We start from the raw sequence: 20,944 nt of genomic DNA on the forward strand, positions 1-20,944 counted from the left end.
GTACTGATGATTTAGATGACTGAGACAAGTTGATCATCACCATAAAATTACTGTACTAATGACTAGACCATCAATGACAAGTTTAGCTTAGCCATACTGTTGAAAGATTATAAAAATCACTGTAATGATGATTTAGACCACCAAGAGACAAGTTAGCTTTACCAAAATTTCAAAAATTTGTCACCAAAAGGGGGTAGGGAGGGAAGAGAGACAGTAATCAGGGAAGAAATCATTACTTTGTAAAGAGACATCTTCCCATGAGCAATGGGTCAAGTCCTGCCCTACAAAACTCAATAAAGTTAATAAATGTTCAATCCCCTTCCTTGAATGAATGACCTTTAGCTGAAAACTAAGTAGTTTGACCTTTAACTGAAAACTAAGTAGTTTAAGATCTCTTTTCAGTTCCAGTTGCAATGAATATTTGCTGCAGAAACAGTTTAATAAAAATCACCTGATTATATTGCCTTTTGTGAAACATAGGCACATGGGTTGACAAGCAGTTCCTGCAAGTATCTTGATCCCACTGCTTGTTTAAGATAAGATTTTCATGTTTTCATGATCATAGGGAGAAAATATGGTAGAGGGGGGAAAGTATTGGTCTGGAAGTCAGGAAATGATCAAAATTCTAGTTCTAATAATAAAAAGTCATAAGTAAAATAAGAGAGTTGGACTAGGTGATCCCTAAGTATATTTGGAATTCCAATACTTTGTGTTTCATGTTCTAATATTCCATATTCTAAGGCAGAGGTCCTTAACAAGGGGTTTGTAAACTTGTTTGTTTAAAGCATCCATCACACTCACAAAAAGTTTAAGAACTGTAGACCAAAGTCCCCTTCCATCACCAGCATTCTATGATTCTTATAGTTTTTCACTTCTATAGATAATTTCTTCATCTGATCAATCTCACTACACCAATAGGGAAACATCATACAGTACAAAACACTTGAACAAGCCTCTAGCAAGAAAAATTAATGTTACAGATATATCTACCCCTAACAGTTGCTCACTTTTAATTTCTTTTTTTATAAATATTTTAAAATTGTATGTATTTAAGGCAATAGGGTTAAGTAACTTGCCCAAGGCTACACAGCTTGGCAATTATTAAGTGTCTGAGGTTGGATTTGAACTCAGATGCTCCTGACTCCAGGGTCAGTGCTCTATCCACTGAACCTCCTAGCTTAAAATAGAAAAGTTGAAAGGTATTAGAAAATATATGAGTTTTATTAATCAATTAGAGTTACAACACAGTCATTGTAGATTTCCCCTTCAGTATTCATCCCACCAAACACTAAGCACAAGAATGTGTCTGTCTCTTTCTTATTTAAGTCATCAACTTCTTTTACAATTTCATCAGCTAAGCCTTCTTTCTCTACATTGTTATTAACATTGCCTAAATTTGTATGTTCTTCTTCAGAGGTAGAAGCTACATGCCAAGGAATGATGCACATTGAATGATCCAGTCGTCCAAGGGGTGAATATGTATCAAACTTAAGCAGGCTCCAATGTCGTCTTTCTGTTTAAATCAATCAAACAAACAAAAAACAAAAATGAAAACAAACACAAATTAAAATTGAATAAACAATTAAAAACTCAGATATACTCATACAGTATTGTTAGATTTGAAAACTGTTATAATCTTTTCAGAGGACATTCTGGAAAAATACAAACTACAAAATTTTATCTGTTGTTCTAATACTTCCATTATTGAGAATAAAGCCAAGTAGTATCATAAAGAAAGACATTATGTTCATGTTGTGGTGTTCAGTTGTTTACAGTTATGTTGGATTCTTCCGGACCCTATTTGGGGTTTTCTTTTTTTTTCTGGGTGACTTTGTTTTGTTGTTCAGTCATTTTAGTCATATTTAAGTCTTTGTGATCCATTTTGGGATTTTCTTTTTTTCCATTAAAGATTTTATTTTTTGAGTTTTACAATTATTCCCCTAATCTTACTTCCTTCCCCCTACCCCCCCATTTGGGGTTTTCTTGGCAAAGATGCTAGAGTGATTTGTCATTTCCCTCTCCAACTCACTTACGGATAAGGAAACTGAGACAAACAGCATCAAGTGACTTATCCAGGGTCATACAGCTAGGGAGGTCAGATTTTAACTCAATAAAATAAGTCTTCTTGACTCCAGGCCTGGCACTCATCTATTGCCCCATCTAGTTGTCTCTATAGTCATGCATCCATGTATAAAACTAGAAAAAAAAACTAAATCCTCCCAAATTGATGAATCAGCTATTGAATAAACTATAAAATATAAAAATAATACTATAATGCCATTGAAATGACACATAAAGAATACAAAAAGAGCCTGGCAGAGTGAATAGAGGGCTAGTTAGAATTTAGTTGAATTAAATTTAAGTAGATGTAAGTCCTTTCCCTACACTTACTAGCTAAGTATCAAGGACAATAAATCTACTTAACCTTTCAGTGGCCCAAACTTAAGACTACAAATTATGGATGAGTCACATAGCTACAATAATGGAGAGTTTCCATGCTGGGAACTCTACTCAGTGAACTCATAGATCACATCCAAAAAGAAAAGGAGAGGAATATGTCTTTTCAGCTGCCTTTATATTCCTTTCCTTTTTGGTAGGGAAAGTAGAATCAAAACAGAAATTTTCTTGATTGAAATCAGATTTTTAAAAATATATAAACAAATACAGAGATTAATGGACAAACAAAAGAATATAGAGTAACTGAGCCCTTATAGACATGAGAGATAGGTAGTGTAGAAAGAAAGGCAGCCCGCTTCAGAGTCAGGACTAGGTACAGTCAAGCTCTACCTTTGACACCTACTGACTGTGTGAAAATGGATAGATCACAACCTCTCAATGGTCCAGACAACTTGCTAACATATAAAATACCATTTGCATTGGTAGAGAGAATTTCTTTAAAGGTCTCAGCACTAATAAAATCACAAGTTCGACAAATATTTAAAATGGATGTGTTATATGTAGCAAATATTTTAGGAATAAATAGCTATGAATTTTATTTGGTGTTTCTGTTGTTGGAAATTAAGTTCAATAAATTATTTTAAAATGAAGAACAAAGAAGAGAAATAAAGAGAGAAAGGGAGAAAGTCAAAGAAACCAGTATTTGTAGCAAGGGTTCTTAACCTGTGGTCTATGAATTGTTAAAAAAAAATTTTAATAATGGTATTTTAATACAACTGATTTCCTTTGTAATTCTATGAATTTCATTTTATGCACTTAAAAATATTATTCTAAGGAGGGATCCAAAGGCTACACTAGACTGTCTAATGGATCCAGAACACACAAAAAAGGTTATAAACCACAAGTCTACACAGTATGAAACCCACCCCCTTCCTTGCCTGTATTCTAGGACTCACTGCAAAAACCAGGCCTCTAAGATCTGTACAACAAATAATAAAAAAGGCCTATAGTTAATTTTTATGTCAAAATTTCTCCATAGAAGACTTAGAAGAACAGAACAAGAACACAGCACAGAGTAACCTAATATTATAAGGATGATCATCTGCAAAAGATTTAGCTATTGGGATCAAGACAATTCCAAAGGCTCTATGATGAAAGATGATATCCACAATTTCAAAAAGATTTGATTAACTCTGAGTAAAGATTGAGGCATAGTTCTTTCATTTTCTTTATATCTCTTGGGTTTTTTGGTTTTTCTTTTCTTTTGCAACATGGCTAATCTCGAAATGGGACAGCTAGGTGGCACAGTAAATAGAGGATTAGGATGTTTCATCTACCTGAATTCAAATCTGGCCTCAGACACTTCCAACCTGTGTAACCCTGGGCAAGTCATTTATCCCTGGCTTGCCTCAGTTTCCTAATTTATAAAATAAACAATAAAAAGAAATGTCAAACAACCCCCAATAACTTTGCTAGGAAAGTTCCACATAGGGTCATGAAGAGTTGGACATGATTGAAATGACTGAACAGCAATAAAATACAGAAATATTTTTGATAATGACTTTGTAGTATATTGCTCGTCTTCTCAAGGGATGAGAGACAGAGGGCAGGGAGAGAATTTAGAACTCAATTTTAAAAATTAATATTAACATTTTTATATATAATTGGGAAATATTTAATGAAATAAATAAAAATATATCACCAAAAAAATTTCCCCATAAATATACCTTCTAATCCCTCAGGCTCATTACTACTCATGGAGCCCCATTAAAAAATCGAAATAATGTAGCATTTTCCAGAGTAACAGTTGAAACATTGGTTTAAAGAGGTAAAATTGAATTTCCTACCTATGTGATATTGGTACATTGTAGCCAATGCCCCTGTGGGAGCCATTCCTCCAAAGATATATATATGCTTCTCCATGGCCACAGCAGAATGGGCGGCACAACCTGTTGGAACATCTCCTGTGGTCTCTAACTTCTCCCATGTCATGTCATCTACCAAGAAATGGGACATTATTTCCAAAGCAAATGAGAAACAAGGGTTCTAATTTAGATAGATTTCTCTAATTCTCCACCCAGCTGAAAATATTAACTCATTCTTCAAGTCTTCCCAGGACACTTTATGTCTCCTTCATTACCATCACTCCTCACTTAGTATTATGCTTAACCTGTTCTGTGCACAGTGTAAGCTTCTTAAGAACAGGGACTATATCACTTAACACCCAGGATGATGCCTTGCCCATTAGATTTTTCATAAATGTTTTCATAATTGAATTGACTAATTTAAAATTGCTTATTATATACAACTAGAATTTGGTCTGAGACATATTATTGCCCTGCCTATAGTTTATAAATGTGTAAACTTACTCGTGATTTTCCAAGTGGATAGAGTAGAAAAAATTAGGTTTAAATCCTGCCTACAGTTCTTCAGCAAACACATTCGTTTCAGTTTGAACATGGATATTAAACTATTTACAATTTTCGGCAAAAGGTTATTCATTCAAGAAAGATCAGACCAACAGTTTTCATAGTAAAGCACATTATTTTGAGATTTGCCTTTTGACAATTTAGTTCTCAAAACATGGATGATTAAAGAGTATTGGAGGGGGAAGCTAGGTGCATAGTGGATATAGCACCAGTCCTGGAGTCAGGAGGACCTGAGTTCAAATTTGGTCACAGACATAATTACCTAACTGTGTGACCTTGGGCAAGTCACTTAACCATGTTGCCTTGCAAAAACTAAAAAAATATATATTGGAGTCAGAGTCAGGTCAGCTGACCTGAGAATAGTGTAGATGTGATGCTTGCTCAGGAAGCAGTATTTAAAAATAAGTGTGCAAATATTTTAAACCAGTCATTATGTCCCATCTTCCCTATAATTGTTTTTTTCTCCTCGACCAGGATAAATATCCCAGTTCTTTCAAATGATTTTGAGGACATGATTTCTTCATGATTCTGGCTACTAGATAAACTTTAGTTTGCCTGTGACCCTTCATGGTGTCAAAGAAAAACTAGTAATGCTACTTCTGTGTTTTGCAATTCAGGCTCGTCTGCCAGAAAATTTTATTTAAGTGAATATTAGTCTAAGATTTAGTCTTTTCTACTTTAGAAAGACAAGATGACTGGCTTAAAAAACTAGCACACTCATTTTAAATACTTATTGTTCTGAGAAAGAACCAATAGATTCATTCTGCTTGACCCCAGATGGCAAAACTAGGACAAATGGCTGCAAAAGTTATAAGGAAGCAGATTTGGGCTCCAAATATGAAATAACTTCCTAACAATTGTTTTATTTTATTTAATTAGTTATTTAATTTTAGCAAGTCAATGGGGTTAAGTAATTTGCCCAAGGTCACACAGTTAAGTAATTATTAGGTGTTTGAGGCTAGATTTGAACTCAGGTTCTTCTGATTCCAGGGCTAGAGCTCTATCCATTGCACTACCTAGCTGCCCCCTAACAATTATTTTAACCCCAGAGTTGAATGAACTACTTTAGGATGTAATGAACTCTCAGACACTAAAAGTCTCAAAGTAGCAGGTGAATCTGAACATAGGATTTAGAACTAAAAGGGACTTTTGGGAGGCCTTCATTTATTTAAATAATTGTTCTAAAAGCCACCACTTCTATTTTGCCTTTTATTTGTTCAAGGAAACAGACATGACACAGTGAAGGGACACTGACAAACTGAAGCTTATCAGTAGCCAGAATCATGAGGAAATGGTTAAGGGTGGTTATTGCAGATTGTCCTTATATAACATTTGAGCTTCTTCTGCCTTCTCAGAGAAGAACAGTGTGACCTTCAAGCTAATAAACCAAGCTTCATCATGGGTAGAGCTTCCTCAGCTACAATGAACAGTAGTGTAAAGAATGCTAGAACCCAGGAGTCTGGAAACTTGGGCTAAAATAAGTGCTGATACATCTGTAAATTAGGCAAAATGATTTTGCAGAGTTGACGTGAAACTTTAAAGCAGTAGCATGGGGTATTATAGATGATATTGGCCTTGGAATCAAGAAAAAACTAATCTTATCCATGAATTTATTTGTAGCATAACTATGAGTAAATTGATTGACTTCTCTGAGCCTCAGTTGCCTTATCTCATGGAAGTGATTGTGATGCTTAAGTAAGAATGTAAATTAACATTTTTGTAAACCTTAAAACCTTATAATAATATAATCAATTGTTGTTAGCAAGTGAAAAATTTTTTTTAGGTTTTTTTTTGCAAGGGCAAGTGAAAATTTTGAAAAAAAGATTGTTCAGTATGATTGCCTGATTGCAAATTTATTTATTTGATACACCACAAACTTTTAGAAAGACATTGCGCCCATTCTCATCCCTATTTCTACTCCACTTACTTGTGTCTATACAGTACAGATCATCATAGAATTCATCCTCTGCTAAACCACCATGAACAAAGAGCTTCGATCCCAGGGCCACCATCACGTGACCATGACGGGGTTGGGGCGGTTCCCCATAGGTTTCTGGTTGTGACCAGGTCAATGTTGCTGAAAATATAAAACATAATATTAAGCAGCAACACTTTGGAAACACACAGGAAACCCTCAACTGCATGTGTATTAGCATCATTTGAAATAGCAAACTTTTAGAATTTATAGACATCCTCTGAGAATAGATGGACCTCATTTCATCATAAAGGTCATTCCTGGAAAGTCGTTTTTAAAGAGGACCTTGGTGAATAAAGTGTCATAGTGGAAAGAGGACAGGACATAGACTCAAATGACCCAGAAATAACTCTTACCATTTTTTAGTTATATTACTGTGACTAGCTTATCTCAACCCTTTAGAGGCCCAGCTTCTTTTATAAAATGGATATAATAAAATGTGCAACATGTACCTTACAAGCTACTGTGAACAAAGTATTTTATAATCATTAAAATGTTCTGGGAATGGGGACTATTACAATCCTCACAGATTCAGAGCTATGAGAGAACTCAGCTTCTAGAGACCATTGATAGTCACAAATTAGAGGAAGTAGAAGAAATGATAGAAAAGATTGTGTCATTATAGCACTTTGTCTGGTTTTCATATCCCCCTAAACATTCTTCTCTGTATCCTAGCTTCTTAATAGATAGCCCTCTCTCAGCTACAATGAACAGTAGTGTAAAGAATGCTGGAACCTAGGAGTCTGGAAAACTAGGCTAAAATATGTAAAATATATATCTGTAAATGGGCACAATAATACAATCTATACATTTTGCAGGACTAACTGGAAGATAACTCCCTTATAAGCTTCAAAACACCATGAGAAGAAGCAGCATGATATAGTACAGGGGACACTGGCCTTGGAGTCAAGAAAGAACTAATCCCATCCATCAATTTATTAGTAGCAAAACTATGGGCAAGTTGCTTAACTTCTCTGAGTCTCAGTTTCTTCATCTGTAAAATGGGGGAAACTTACCAAGTTGTAGATTATATTTATGTGCATGTAAATTTATTATTTTTTTTGAAAGGCAGATGTCAGATGTCAGAGTCCTAGCTTTGAGATCAGGAAAATTTGCATAGCAAATTCTACTGAGACACATATTAAACCGTGTGACGAGGCAAGTCATTTATCATCTCTGTTTTCTCATCTGTAAAATGGGAATAATAATAGTATCTACCTCTCAGAGTTGTGAAGATCACATGAGATTACATATATATATATATATACACAAATATAAATGGGTTTTACAAACCTTAAAGTATACATAAATCAATATAAATTATCAACATAGATCATGACAGATGTGGAAATTCTTTCCACTGATAAAGATTTCCAAATGGTCTGTAACTTATAGTCTAGGGAATTGCCTGGAGGCTTAGAGGTTAAATGATGACAAGTGTATGAGGTAGTATTTGTACTCAGTTCTATGCACTCTAGTTCCATGTACTCTAGCTCAATGTGAGCCATATCCCTCTTTTTTAGGCTTATAGGTCTTTGAAGGCAAGAACTGTGCCCCTTTTCATCTCTGAATTCTAGTACCAACTACAGGGCCTTGATAAATGTTTGTTGGATTATTATTTAAAATTATTCTATACAAACCTCCATTAATCAATTATTTCTCTGGATTCAGAAGGTAAGGAGAAAATGAAGAAAAAAAGAAAGAAAAAATTTTCATGATAATTCTGTTGTACATTTGAAAGTAATAGCAAGTTGTACAAAGCAGATCTGAAGTTTTATGTACAATCATCATTTTTATTGTACAATGTTATGGAAATGCTTATTTTATTCCATAAATTTAAAATAAAATAAAATAAAGTGATCTTAGCCTGTTGGAGGTTCTCTCAATGGTGTACAAGTTCAGTTAGGTGCTATGCAGCTGATTACTGGCTCAAAGAAGGAATCCATGTCCAAAGCTCAAGGACCAAATTAGCTAAGAGCAGAGAGGCTCATATGCTGGAAGGTTGTCCAAAATGGAATGGGTTTGTTCTAAAAAGTAGATTGCTATTGTTATTATATAAAGGATTCCCATGGTGGAGTATTTTTTGAAAGTGAGACTATCTGTTGGTAATGTGAAAAAAAAATACCCCTCTATTTCCCTGAACCAAATTTTATCTATTCCATAGCTCAAATTTTTGTCTACTAGGTTTTCTCAAAGCTAGCCCCATTTGAAATGGAATATGCAAATAAAAATTATATTTCACACATGTCATCTCTCTTTTTAAATCTCATTAAAAACTTTCCACTGCCAATAGAAAGAAATGCAAATGAAACCACTATTAGGAGTTTCCAATGAGAACTTGAAAGCAGGTCTAAATCACAGATAATAGACTATCAGAACTGGAATGGATCTCTGAACACAGAATGTGGGTATAGATCATAGACTATCTGAGCTGGAATATGGAATTTTAAAATATAGAAAAGAGAATAGTCAGAACTAGAAGAAACCTTAGAAATTATCTAATACAGCCTTCTCTTTTTATAGATGAGAAATCCAAGATACAGATAGAAGAAAATCAAGACCCACCCACCTTTAATTTTATGACTGAAGTTCATAAGCTTTTGTGTAAGCAAAAGACAAAGTTCATTTTTGAGATTTGAACTTTATGTCCAAAAGACTGAAATCCAGAGATGGCAAATGATTTACCCAGTAATCAGTATTAAAGATTAGAACTCAGACTTTCTGACATGCCAAACAGGGGTCTTTCTATGTTACCATACTGTCTGATATTTGTATTCTGTTTCCCTGACAACTGTAAGCTTCTTTGATCAGGGACCAGGTACTTTATACCTGGCTAACTCATAACAAGTTTTGCAAAGGAAGTACCCAATTTCAATTCAATGCAACAAATATTTAAATATCTATTATGTTCTAAGTCCTGTGGTTATCATATGAATATAAAATATAAAAGAATTAGCTCCTAACCTCAAGAAATTTTCAATCTGCTAGGGGTTTGGGTGAGCATATAATAATGATGTAAATAAAAGTGAAACAAAGCAGAATATGATGGGAGAAAAGAAAGTACAAAATGCTCTAGAAAAATACTTTCAGGAGGGGAAATCAGAAAAGACTTCACTGAGGAACCAGCTGGGCCTTGAATAAAGAAAAAGTTTTCAAATGTTGGAGATGAAGAAGGGTTCTTCAGTCACTGGGGATGACCTTCATGGTTGCAAAGTAAAAGGAAACAACTGCATAAGACCAAGAAACAACTGAGTAATGAATTAGAATGTATTATGGGGAGGTAATATTTAAATTATTCATTTGGAGCCATGTTGTAGAAGGTCATGAATGCTAGGATATGAAATTTATATTCTTATGAAAAATAGGGAATCATTGAAGGATTTTGGTCAGGAAGGGCCAGGATCAGGCTTGTACATTAGAAAGATTATTTTGACAGATGAAAAGATATTTGGCATAAAGAAAAGATTCAAGAGGAAAAAGTTCTAGCAAAGAAACTATTAAAAAATAGTACAAGAAAGGTGATGAGGACTTGAAGTTGGATAACTGAATAAATGAATCATTTGTTAGTCATACTTGCGTCAAATATGTGGAGTTGTGTGTCCTGCACAGGCTTGGCACCTTTCTCCCCACCACCAAAGACATAAAGCTGGTCTCCGATGACCGCAGATGCTGTATGAAATGTTCTTGGAGATGGAGGTGTGCCAGTCACATTAGGAGTGCTCCATATCCTGGTTTCTGATCCACATGTAATTTTTGTAAGACAATTTTGGGTTAGCAGGATTGCTATATTATCATTATCATTATCATCATACAGTAAGGCCCATGAGCTATAACTCTATATTTAATATGTCAATATAACAATTTAAAGTTTGCAAAGATCCTCACATATATTATGTTTTTTGTTGCCACTGTTTTTTTTAGGTTTTTGCAAGGCAAATGGGGTTAAGTGGCTTGCCCAAGGCCACACAGCTAGGTAATTATTAAATGTCTGAGACCGGATTTGAACCCAGGTACTCCTGACTCCAGGGCCGGTGCTTTATCCACTGTGCTACCTAGCCACCCCTATATTATGTTTTTTGAACCTCACAACAAACTTACAAAGTAGGCATTTAAAATTTTTCCCATTTTGTTCATCAATTGGGGAATGGCTGAACAAGTTATGGAATATGAATCGACGAAATACTATTGTGCTATAATTAATTATGAAGGGGATGGTTTCAGGAAAGCCTAGGAGGACCTGAAATCATGCAGAATGAGTTAAGCAATATTATAAAGATAATAATCTCAGTTTAGTGAATCTGATCAATATAATGATCTACTACAATTCCAAGATTTATGATGAAAAATGCCATTCAGATAAATGTTATCTCCAGATAAAGAACTGATGGGCATAGAGTGAAGACTGAATAATATTTTTTCTTTTTCTTCCTTTTTCTTTTCTTAATTTATTCTTTATTTTGGAGGGAATATAATTAATATATTTTGCATGATTTCCTATTTATAATGGATATTGTAATTCTTGTCTTCTCTTTGAATGGAAGAAGAAATTTGAAATTGGTAATAAAAATAAAATTAATTATCCCCATTTTATTGATGAGGAAATTGAGGCTGAGAGATTAAATGATTAAATAGCAATTAAATATTTGAAGGAGGATTTGAACTCATCTTCCTGACTCCAAGTGCAGCACTCTTATTCACTGTACACCTAAATGCCACCAATAATATTACAATGATTCAGGGATCTGTGCATCTTCTACTGATGTATTACAACATCCCTCTGTATGTTAGTAGATAATCATAACAAAGTGAATGACTGCAATGAATGATGATAAATCTTTCTGCACTCAGCTGGGCTGGTCCTCTAGCAGTGATGCAGTCCATTGTTAGTTCTAAACTTGTAGCTTTTCCAACTTTGTTAGAATTTTGCTGGTAATGTCTTTGAGAACTCATGGTTCTTATTATATAAATAATAATAAAATTATTACTGAATTCAATGAATGAGCCATTATTATGCCTTTACAGTTTATAGACATTGTGCCTGGCAATAGGGGGAGACATGAGTGCCTCAAAGACTGCTCAGAATGGGGTCAAGGGAGGTAATTACCTTTAAGGTGGAATTCTAGGCAATGGGAAGTAGGAGTCTAAGAGTTATGGTGGTGATATTTTAATAACAACTCACACTTCTGTTGTGTTTAATGGTTAATAAAATACTTTCCTCCTAACATCCTTAGGAGGTTGGCAGTGTACTGAGTTCCCATTTTATTATTTTTTTTTATTTTTTATTTTTAGGTTTTTGCAAGGCAAATGGAGTTAAGTGGCTTGCCCAAGGCCACACAGCTAGGTAATTATTAAGTGTCTGAGACCAGATTTGAACCCAGGTACTCCTGACTCCAAGGGGTGTTTTATCCACTACGCCACTACGCCACCCCTCCCATTTTATTATTGAGGAAAGTGAAGTAAACAAAATAACTTGCCCCAGGTACATGACTATCAAATATTAGAGGCAAGACTTGAACTCAGATCTTCCCAATCAAAATACTGGTAGCTGTGATCTAAAAATGTAAATGCACATATGCATAAAAACATATTACATACATGTATGAGTATAATGCTATATATGCATGTATGTAATGATTTATGAGGACAAACCAAGTACCTTCAGCATAAACTACTTTATTTAATCCTCAAGCAGCCTCTGAAAGAAAGTGTGAAATAACATAGTTCAGAAACTTAAAATGGTTTGTCATGAGGCTGCCAAGTGTCAGAGCTGGTGCGTGAACATAAGGGTTCTAACCTAAAGCCCATTGTTATGGAGATGCAGCACAATATTGTGAAAGAAGCACTGGATCTGGAGCTTGAATATTGACTCTGACGCATGGCATCCTCAGCCTCACTTTTCTCATTTATAAACTGGAGATAATCCCATTTGCAAGTTCTCCTTTACAAGAATGTCTTATAGAAAAATGTTCTGTAAAGTGCTGAGAAATGTGAGTTATCATTGAGAAATCTGTTCTTGGCTCTCCTACTTACCAGCTTTGTGACTGTGTACAAACCTCTTGTCTTCATTGGGCCTCAGTTTCCTAATATGTAAAATATGCCACTTATCTGCCTTTGAATACAACTCTTATGATCTTTCCTCTCTCCTACACTGGATCTCCAAATATGGTGCCATCTCTTCAACTTTTTTAATTATAAAAGCCATCAACAATGTTTTTCATCTTTGATATTTTTTGGTCTAGTGTTAAACTTATAATTTCTAGGGAAAGGAAAGTTGCTGATGTGGGATCAGTTCCTATAAAAGTAAATTTCAAGGCTGTCAACATCTATAGTCTCTCTCCTACAACTCTTACCAAACATTTTTTTTTTGTTTTTATAAGGCAATAGGGTTAAGTGACTTGTCCAAGGTCACAGAGCTAGGTAATTAAGTGTCTGAGGTTTGATTTGAACTCAGGTTCTGACTCCAGGGCTGGTGCTCCAACCACTGAGCCACCTAGCTGCCCCCTACATTACCAAACTTAACTTAATAAAGTCAAGGCTCAAGTTCTTTTCTCCATCATGACCAGTTAGATTGGCATAACTGAAATATTCTTTCCCTTTCTTCTTTTTTTTTTTAGGTTTTTGCAAGGCAATTGGGTTAAATGACTTGCCCAAGGTCACACAGCTAGGTAATTAAGTGTCTGAGGCTTGATTTCAACTCAGGTCCTCTTGACTCCAGGGCTAGCTAGTGCTTTATCCACTGCACCACCTAGCCGTCCCATCCCTTTCTTCTTAAAAATGAATTTCTCATTGAAAATGATTGGAAGGGTTGAAGGAAATGGCTGAATGCATGGGGCTAAGATTTGAGACTTGTGAAGCATGGGGAGAAATAGCATAGTTATTTTAAAGGAGGATCACTTGCTCGGTGATTGTGGGTTCTTGTTCAAGGTTGAGTTAGCCTTTTGAAATCTCTTACAAACCTGGAATTCTGTGAAGGATTTCTTTTCTTTTTTAAAATATAACTTTATTTTATTTAAGGCAATGGGGTTAAGAGGGACTTGACCAAAGTCACACAGCTAGGCAATTATTTTTTTGAGGTCAGATTTAGAATTAGGTCCTCCTGACTCCCAGGCTGGTTCTTTATCCACTGAGGAAGGGGAATTAGACTTATTCTGCTAAGAATAATGGGTAGATTTCTACTTCATATGAATTAAAAACTTCCTAGAAATCAGAGCTCTCCAGGAGTAGGATGAGTTGACTAGAGAGTCCTTGGACAATTTTTTTTTTAACAGAAGCTAGATAACTACTTATGATTCTTTCTGGCTCTGAGATTTTGAAAAATATATTGCTCATAAGAGAGACTAGGGAAAATTATTTGCATAATTCAGTACATCCCATACCCTCTCCTGGAAAACCAATTCAGATTCAATTATTCTGAAAGCTGATCAACTGAGAGTCAAAAAATCCTGATTTGGAAAGGAACTCTGGGATCATTTAGTCCAACCCTTGCTCAGAGTAAGAATTCCTTCCATAACATTATCTCGTAAATCATAGGATTTAAATCTACAAACACTTCACTCTAACCCCTTTATCTTGTAGATGAAAATACTAAGGCCTAAGTAGGTTAAGTAACTTGCCTGAGGTGAGAGGAAGAATTCAAATCTCTATTTTTCTCTAAATTCACAGCATCATCTACTGTCTCTTTCCTCTGTATATACTCTGGTTTTTCAATGTCCCTCCAAAATGTGAAGACAAAAAAAAGAAGGCAACATGTGAAAGACTGCACATTTTCTCAAAGATAAATCAAGAAAATTTAATCTCATTTTGAGATTTTTATAATATCAAATCACCTAATTTCAGATTTTTCTAGGAAATACAATTCTTATTTTCTGTAACATCAGTTCTGTTGTAGTTATAATACAATCCAAATAACTCCCTCCATAGGAAATGAGATGATTTCCCCATCAGGAAACGAAGGTGGCCCTGAGGAACTTACCAAGATCCAATGCTTGTAAGCAATTTCGGTTTCCTGATTGATCTGCTCCTCCAAAAACCCAGATTCTGCCAGGGTTGCTGAAAGGAAGGAAACTGGCATGCTCATAGCGGGCCAATAGACCCTCACAGTCTATTTCATTCCATTGATGAGTAGCTGTAAAACATTTCCAACAATTACTGAGTTGGTTGGTAAATCTCCTCTCCTGGATACACTGGCTTGAGTTTGTGGCAGAGAAGTAATCTTCTGACTTTACATATAGCAGACAATTAGTACTTATTCATTAAATTGAAGTGAATAGTTCACAAGACAAGGAGGCATCCACTAAGTGTATGTTAATAATGAAACTATACTTTACTGAGAATACTTCCCATGAATTTACAGAAGACAAATTCAAGAGTCCAACACTTTTTTTACTCAACTACAAAAAAAACTAGTCTATTCACCTGCATGGTCATCCACAGAGTATTAAATATAAAAGATTAATAGGTGAGTGACTGATTCCAGAACTGCTCCGGTCTAAACTCCCTAAAGCAAGATAAGGAAAATGAATTTTCAATGATAATTTATATTAATGTTTAGTTCTATAGTTCTCAAATATGAGAAAGACTAGAGGGAGATATCTAAACCTCCTTTAGACCTCACCTTTGGATGTATTCTCTTTGGAGATTTTAGGGAAAAACATGGACACAAGGTAAAGAGTTTGATCCTCCTCAGTAAAGCTTGTCTGTACACACATTGGTGAGATTTATTTAAAGTTAACTTATTAAGAGTTTTACAACCATTATCTCATTTGAATGAATAAATTTTTGTTTTCTTTATGCAAAGAATCCTGGAAGGTCTCTAACAATATAATAACGTTACCTTATACACACACACACACACACACACACACACATGCATTATTAATTAGTTTCTCAGATTGTTTCTGGGATGTTAACAGTGCAACTATCCCCATTTTACAGATGAGGAAGTTGAGGCTTGGGGAGCTACATGATTGTAAGATGTACAACTGAAGCAACCTTAAAGATCATTTTGTCAAACCTCATGAAGTCACTGAAGCTCAGAGAATTAGATGACTTATCCAAAGTCATAAAAATAATTAAATAATAGAATGAGGATTCATCTTCAATAAACTAGACTTCAAGAGACTTACATAAATTATGGACTTTTTCCTTATATCTGTAAAGGACATTTTTGTTTTTTCAATCTTTTCACTCCTTTTAACTTCAAAATAACATTAGAACTAATCATAAGACCCCATATAAAGCTGAAAGAGACCTTAGATCTTAAGAATCTACTCTCCTTACTTACAAATGAGAAAAATGAGACTCAGAGAGTTTAAACGATTTGCTCAAGGCCATCCTGTAAGTGGCAAAGTTCAGATTCAAGTCATAAACCCAATTCAAAATACATTGAACTAATTCAAACTAAATTCAAACCAATTCCAGAATTTCCCCCACTTATCCACAAAACCTCTGGGCACATAGAATCTATGACTGAGAATTTTGTAGATATCCTTCTTTGGAAATCCCAACCAAAGGGACAGTGGAGTTTGAAATCAAGTTGCTCTGCAATTCTTAATCTTACCCAGATCGATGCTGTACACATCTGAGAAGCTGCCATCTGGATTGGCTCCCCCAATGATGAAGACTTTTCCTTGCTCTGTATCTTGATCAGGGGGAAGGTAGAGACAGTTATGACCAACTCGAGCACAAGGGCCATGTCCAGGGGGAGCCAAAGAGTACCTGCCAACAGGATTTTATGTTCTAGTCACCAGGATGATAAATAAATGAAGTGGTGTGTGCTTTCCTTTACCATTAAATATGTACCAGGGAAAAGAAGTCTCGTATACATAGTATGATTGCCTAATTCAAAGGAGCATTTTCCATATGAATAGAAGCACTGGGGAGGTGTAGTGGAGTCAGTGGAGCTGGGTTACACTAGCTGTGTGACCATAGCAATGTCATTTGATCTTTTTTGTGCCTCAGTTTTCTCTTCTGTAAAATGGGAATAATTCATTTCATGGGGCTTTAATAATTAGAGATAATTATGATGCCATTTCTCTACATAGTACCCATGTATTTTTTTTAATGCTTTCATTCTTTTTCACTTTACAATAGCAAGCTAAAATTAGTCAGGATCCCAGGGTAACAAATTTAGAGTTGGAAGAGAATTTTTAAAGGTCTGTTCTTGCCTCATCCCCCTTATTTTACAGATGGAATAAATGAGGTCAAGAAGGGTCAAGTGATGGCATAAGGTCACACCTTGTGAAAGAGTCAGAATTCAAACTCAAAGCCTGACTTTCAATCCAGCTTTCTTTCCTAGTAGATGGGAACATTCAGTAACTGAAATGTCAGAGCATTTATCTAGGGTATCTAGAACTGTGGCCCCTGTTAACTGTATAACCCTGGCTGATGAAATAATATGTCCGATCAAAATTTATGACTGCAGGAAGACCTAAAAAATTCTATAGGATCTCTAGGCCAGTTTTGGGCTATCTGCAATGGAGAATATCACCTGTATTCAGAGTAAGAATTGTGGAGTTTGAACAAAGACCAAAGACTATTACTTTCAATTTAGAAAAAAAGCCCATTATCTTAGTATGTAATTTTGCTATCTCTTATACTTTATTTTTCTTCCTTAAGGATATGATTTCTCTCTCATCACATTCAAATTAGATCAATGTATACCATGGAAACAATGTATAGAGTGGCAAATTGTGTTCTGGGTGGGGTAGGGGAGGGAAATAAGATTGGGGGAAAAATTGTAAAACTCAAAATAAAATCTTTTAGGAAAAAAAAGATTCTATAGGATCTCGATCTAAATTTTTAAGTTGTAAACATTTCATTCAAACCATAGCACTTTGGAACTGGAAGGGCCCTTAATGGTTATGTAATAGAACCCACTGATGTGATAGGTGAGCAGTCAGACCTATAGAAGGAAATGTTAGGATGGAAAGAACACTGGGTCAGGGAGTCAGATAGACCAACTGCATTAAAATTGATGTTCCACTGACCATCTTAGTTGTGTGACTTAGGACAGAAGTGTCAAATGGGTTACATGTGGTCCACAAAATTTCCCAGTGAAATCCAATGAGATTAAAATGTAATTGGGAAATGTTTAACAAAATAAATAAAAATTCAATAAAACAGATAATTTTAAAATGTGTGTTTTTAAAAAAATTAATGTATAAATTTTAGGGCTCCTTATATAAATTTATTGACCTCCTGCTTCAGTTTGATACCACTTATCTTGAACAAGTATTTTTTCCTTGCTATATTTCAGTTTTTCTCATTTGTAAAAAATGACTAGGTTGGACTACTGTAAATGATTTCTAAGGTCCCTTCTAGTGACTCCTACCTCTGTCACTAGTTAGCTAGCTGTATGACTATAAGCAAGCTATTTTGCTTGTTTTCTCATCTGAAAACTTGAAAAAGTTCTCTTTCAACTCTGAAATTCTCTAAAGTACTTTGTTCTATTTGTAATAGTTAGTTATTCACAAAGATGCACTCAAATCTCCCATTACTGACCATGTTGCCTTTTGGGGGCAGTCTCCAGGCTCCAACACTTGAAGTAGCTTCATGGTATCCTAGAAAGATGAAATGGAAAAACTTTTTAGCAATTTACTATTGTTACCAGTAGCTTTGTGATGTCAGGCTCAGAAAAGCTGTAAGATTTGACATGAGGACTTTGGTGTGGCCATCCATGTCCACCGTGGCATTAAAAAAAAACCAAAACCTGATATTTACAGACTCTGGGACTCCAAAGGTGTAGTTGCCAGTGAACTACAAAACCACAATCCAGGGAAATGGGCAGTTAAACACTTTGGATTTGGGATTAAGGGAATAAAAGAGTGAAGGAGGTGGAGCATGTGCTCTGGATTAGTAAATATGCATCCACGGAAACTTTAACCTAGAGACAGAGAGCCTCTGTCTTTTAACACGCCCTGTTCCCCCAATCTGGTATTAATCACCCTTCTCCTGGTTCCAAGCTGCCCACCCTGCCTTGTCACCTTTTCAAACCTTCCAGTGCCCGCCGCCCCACCCCCACCCCGACCCCTAATTCCGTAGCTCCACTCCGCCCCTGCCCGCCCACCCCCCTAAGTGCTTCCTATTTCTTGAGCTCTCGCCAGCGATCGACTAGATCTGGGGATCTGGGGGGCCTCTGAAATGTGTGGGGCCCATGATGGCGTTACCAAGTTACCTGCAGGACTCGGGCGAGGAGTGGCCTCAAGTCTCTCCCGGGGCCACAGGATCCGCCCCGCTCCGAGCCTGGGGCTCCACCTTCCGCCAGCACTGACAGGGGAGGGGACAAGGGGGAGGTTTGGCCTCTGTGGCTGAGGGTAAAGCGGTTGCCCTGGTGGTTCTGTATTAACAATAATAACTCAAATTTCTAGAGCCTCAGAATGATCCCGTTAGCTTGTGTGTGCTTCATCCTGAGAGCATTAGAAATCTGAGTTATTATAATTTCTGTTGCCCTTGAACCATGGTTTCATAGGAGTAGGGAACTCTCAGCAAGTAAATCCCTTGTGAAGATCTGTTCTGCAATTTATTTCCTCTAGGGAAATTGTCTGGGGCACTGAAAAGTTAGCTTGACTTTCTCTGGGTCAAACGGACCCCATTAAGTAGTAAAACCTGCTCTTGATACCAGGTCTTCTGATTACTAACACCTTATTGCTACCCTAAAAAAGGTTCAAACTTTATTCGTTTTGCTCCTCCTCCAAAGATGAACTACTTGCTATCCTAGCTTGTTTCTCTTATTTAGCTGAAAAATAGTAACAATAAAAGCTCACATTTCATATATATAAAATATAGTAAATATTCACAAATATACCTCATATAAACAAAAGCTCTCAACAAAATCCTGAGTAAGGAAGCCCGAAACCAAAGTATTTGAGGTATACAAAACTGTTTCCTTAAAACTCTTAGAAAGAGGTAGATAATATAAGTATTATAACAACCATTTTATAGATGAAGAAACTGAGACAGAGATGTGATATGATTTGCTGGTGATCAGGTCTAAACTTATCTTCCCTAGAAGCTGTAAATACAGTGGGGGGGTAGCCAGCTTCCAGATTCATATCCTTTCCCCCATGTCTTCCTTGAAGCAGTATTTAGTTGGTTTTGGGGGTCTGGCATCTAAATATGTTTACAAGAAGGTTTCGAACTAGAAGGGAATTTAGAGATCATCTAGTTCAACCACTCATTTTGTCATTTAGGAAATTGAGGTTCAAAGAGAGGCATTAACAGGTAATGTGAAGGGTGGCTAGGTGGGGTAGTGGATAAAGCACCGGCCCTGGAGTCAGGAGAACCTGGGTTCAAATCCGATATCAGGCGCTTAATAATTACCTAGCATATGGCCTTGGGCAAGCCACTTAACCCCATTCTTGCAAAAAAAAAAAAAACCCTAAAAAAAACAAGTAATGTGAGAAGTGTCATTAGGTAATGGAAAGAGCAGAGTCTGGTTAAAAAAAAAAGCTAGTATCTTTCTGGTCTTCATATTCCTTGTATTCTAAAGAGGCTATTTTCCCCCAACAAAAAAAAAAATTCAGGATTATCTCCAAAGTAATTCTTTCAGTAATTTTAAGGCATTTTTTCATGTCTTTATCAATTCATTCAAAAAACATTTAGCAGCTAGGTGGCCTAGTGGATAAAGCACCGGCCCTGGAGTCAGGAGTACCTGGGTTCAAATCCGGTCTCAGACACTTAATAATTACCTAGCCGTGTGGCCTTGGGCAAGCCACTTAACCCCGTTTGCCTTGCAAGAAAAATCTAAAAAAAAAAAAGTTAGACAAAAAACATTTAGTGCCACATTCAACAATGCTTGAGATAGATTTAAAGTAGTGGGTTAATTAAAAGGGTCCTACTCTTATGAAATTTAACACCATCCAGTAAGTGACATCATACTGTATCCTATTGTCTACAAGTAGATTATTTTTTTTTTAATTTTTGCAAGGCAAACGGGGTTAAGTGGCTTGCCCAAGGCCACACGGCTAGGTAATTATTAAGTGTCTGAGACCGGATTTGAACCCAGGTACTCCTGACTCCAGGGCCGGTGCTTTATCCACTAGGCCACCTAGCCGCCCCCAAGTGGATTATTTTAAACAAAACTGTATGCTATAATAACATCCATCTCAGGAAAAATTTTAAGTTGACTGAGAGCTTTTCTCAA

At 35.9% G+C, this 20,944-nt stretch overlaps 1 protein-coding gene across 1 annotated transcript; it reads right to left on the reverse strand.

The window, feature by feature from the left end:
• Nucleotides 1-1,188: 1,188 nt before the first annotated feature.
• On the reverse strand, nucleotides 1,189-19,048 carry RABEPK (Rab9 effector protein with kelch motifs). Its single transcript, XM_074211582.1, has 8 exons — nucleotides 18,977-19,048; nucleotides 18,304-18,362; nucleotides 16,361-16,518; nucleotides 14,774-14,926; nucleotides 10,375-10,536; nucleotides 6,754-6,903; nucleotides 4,245-4,394; nucleotides 1,189-1,513 (listed from the first exon to the last, which is right to left on the reverse strand). The coding sequence occupies exons 2-8, from the start codon at nucleotides 18,354-18,356 to the stop codon at nucleotides 1,224-1,226; spliced, it is 1,116 nt and encodes a 371-aa protein (XP_074067683.1). The 5' UTR covers nucleotides 18,357-18,362; nucleotides 18,977-19,048; the 3' UTR covers nucleotides 1,189-1,223.
• Between the last annotated feature and the right edge of the window lie 1,896 nt (nucleotides 19,049-20,944).

This window comes from Macrotis lagotis, chromosome 1 (assembly GCF_037893015.1).
Source record: "Macrotis lagotis isolate mMagLag1 chromosome 1, bilby.v1.9.chrom.fasta, whole genome shotgun sequence".
NCBI classification, from domain to species: domain Eukaryota; kingdom Metazoa; phylum Chordata; class Mammalia; order Peramelemorphia; family Peramelidae; genus Macrotis; species Macrotis lagotis.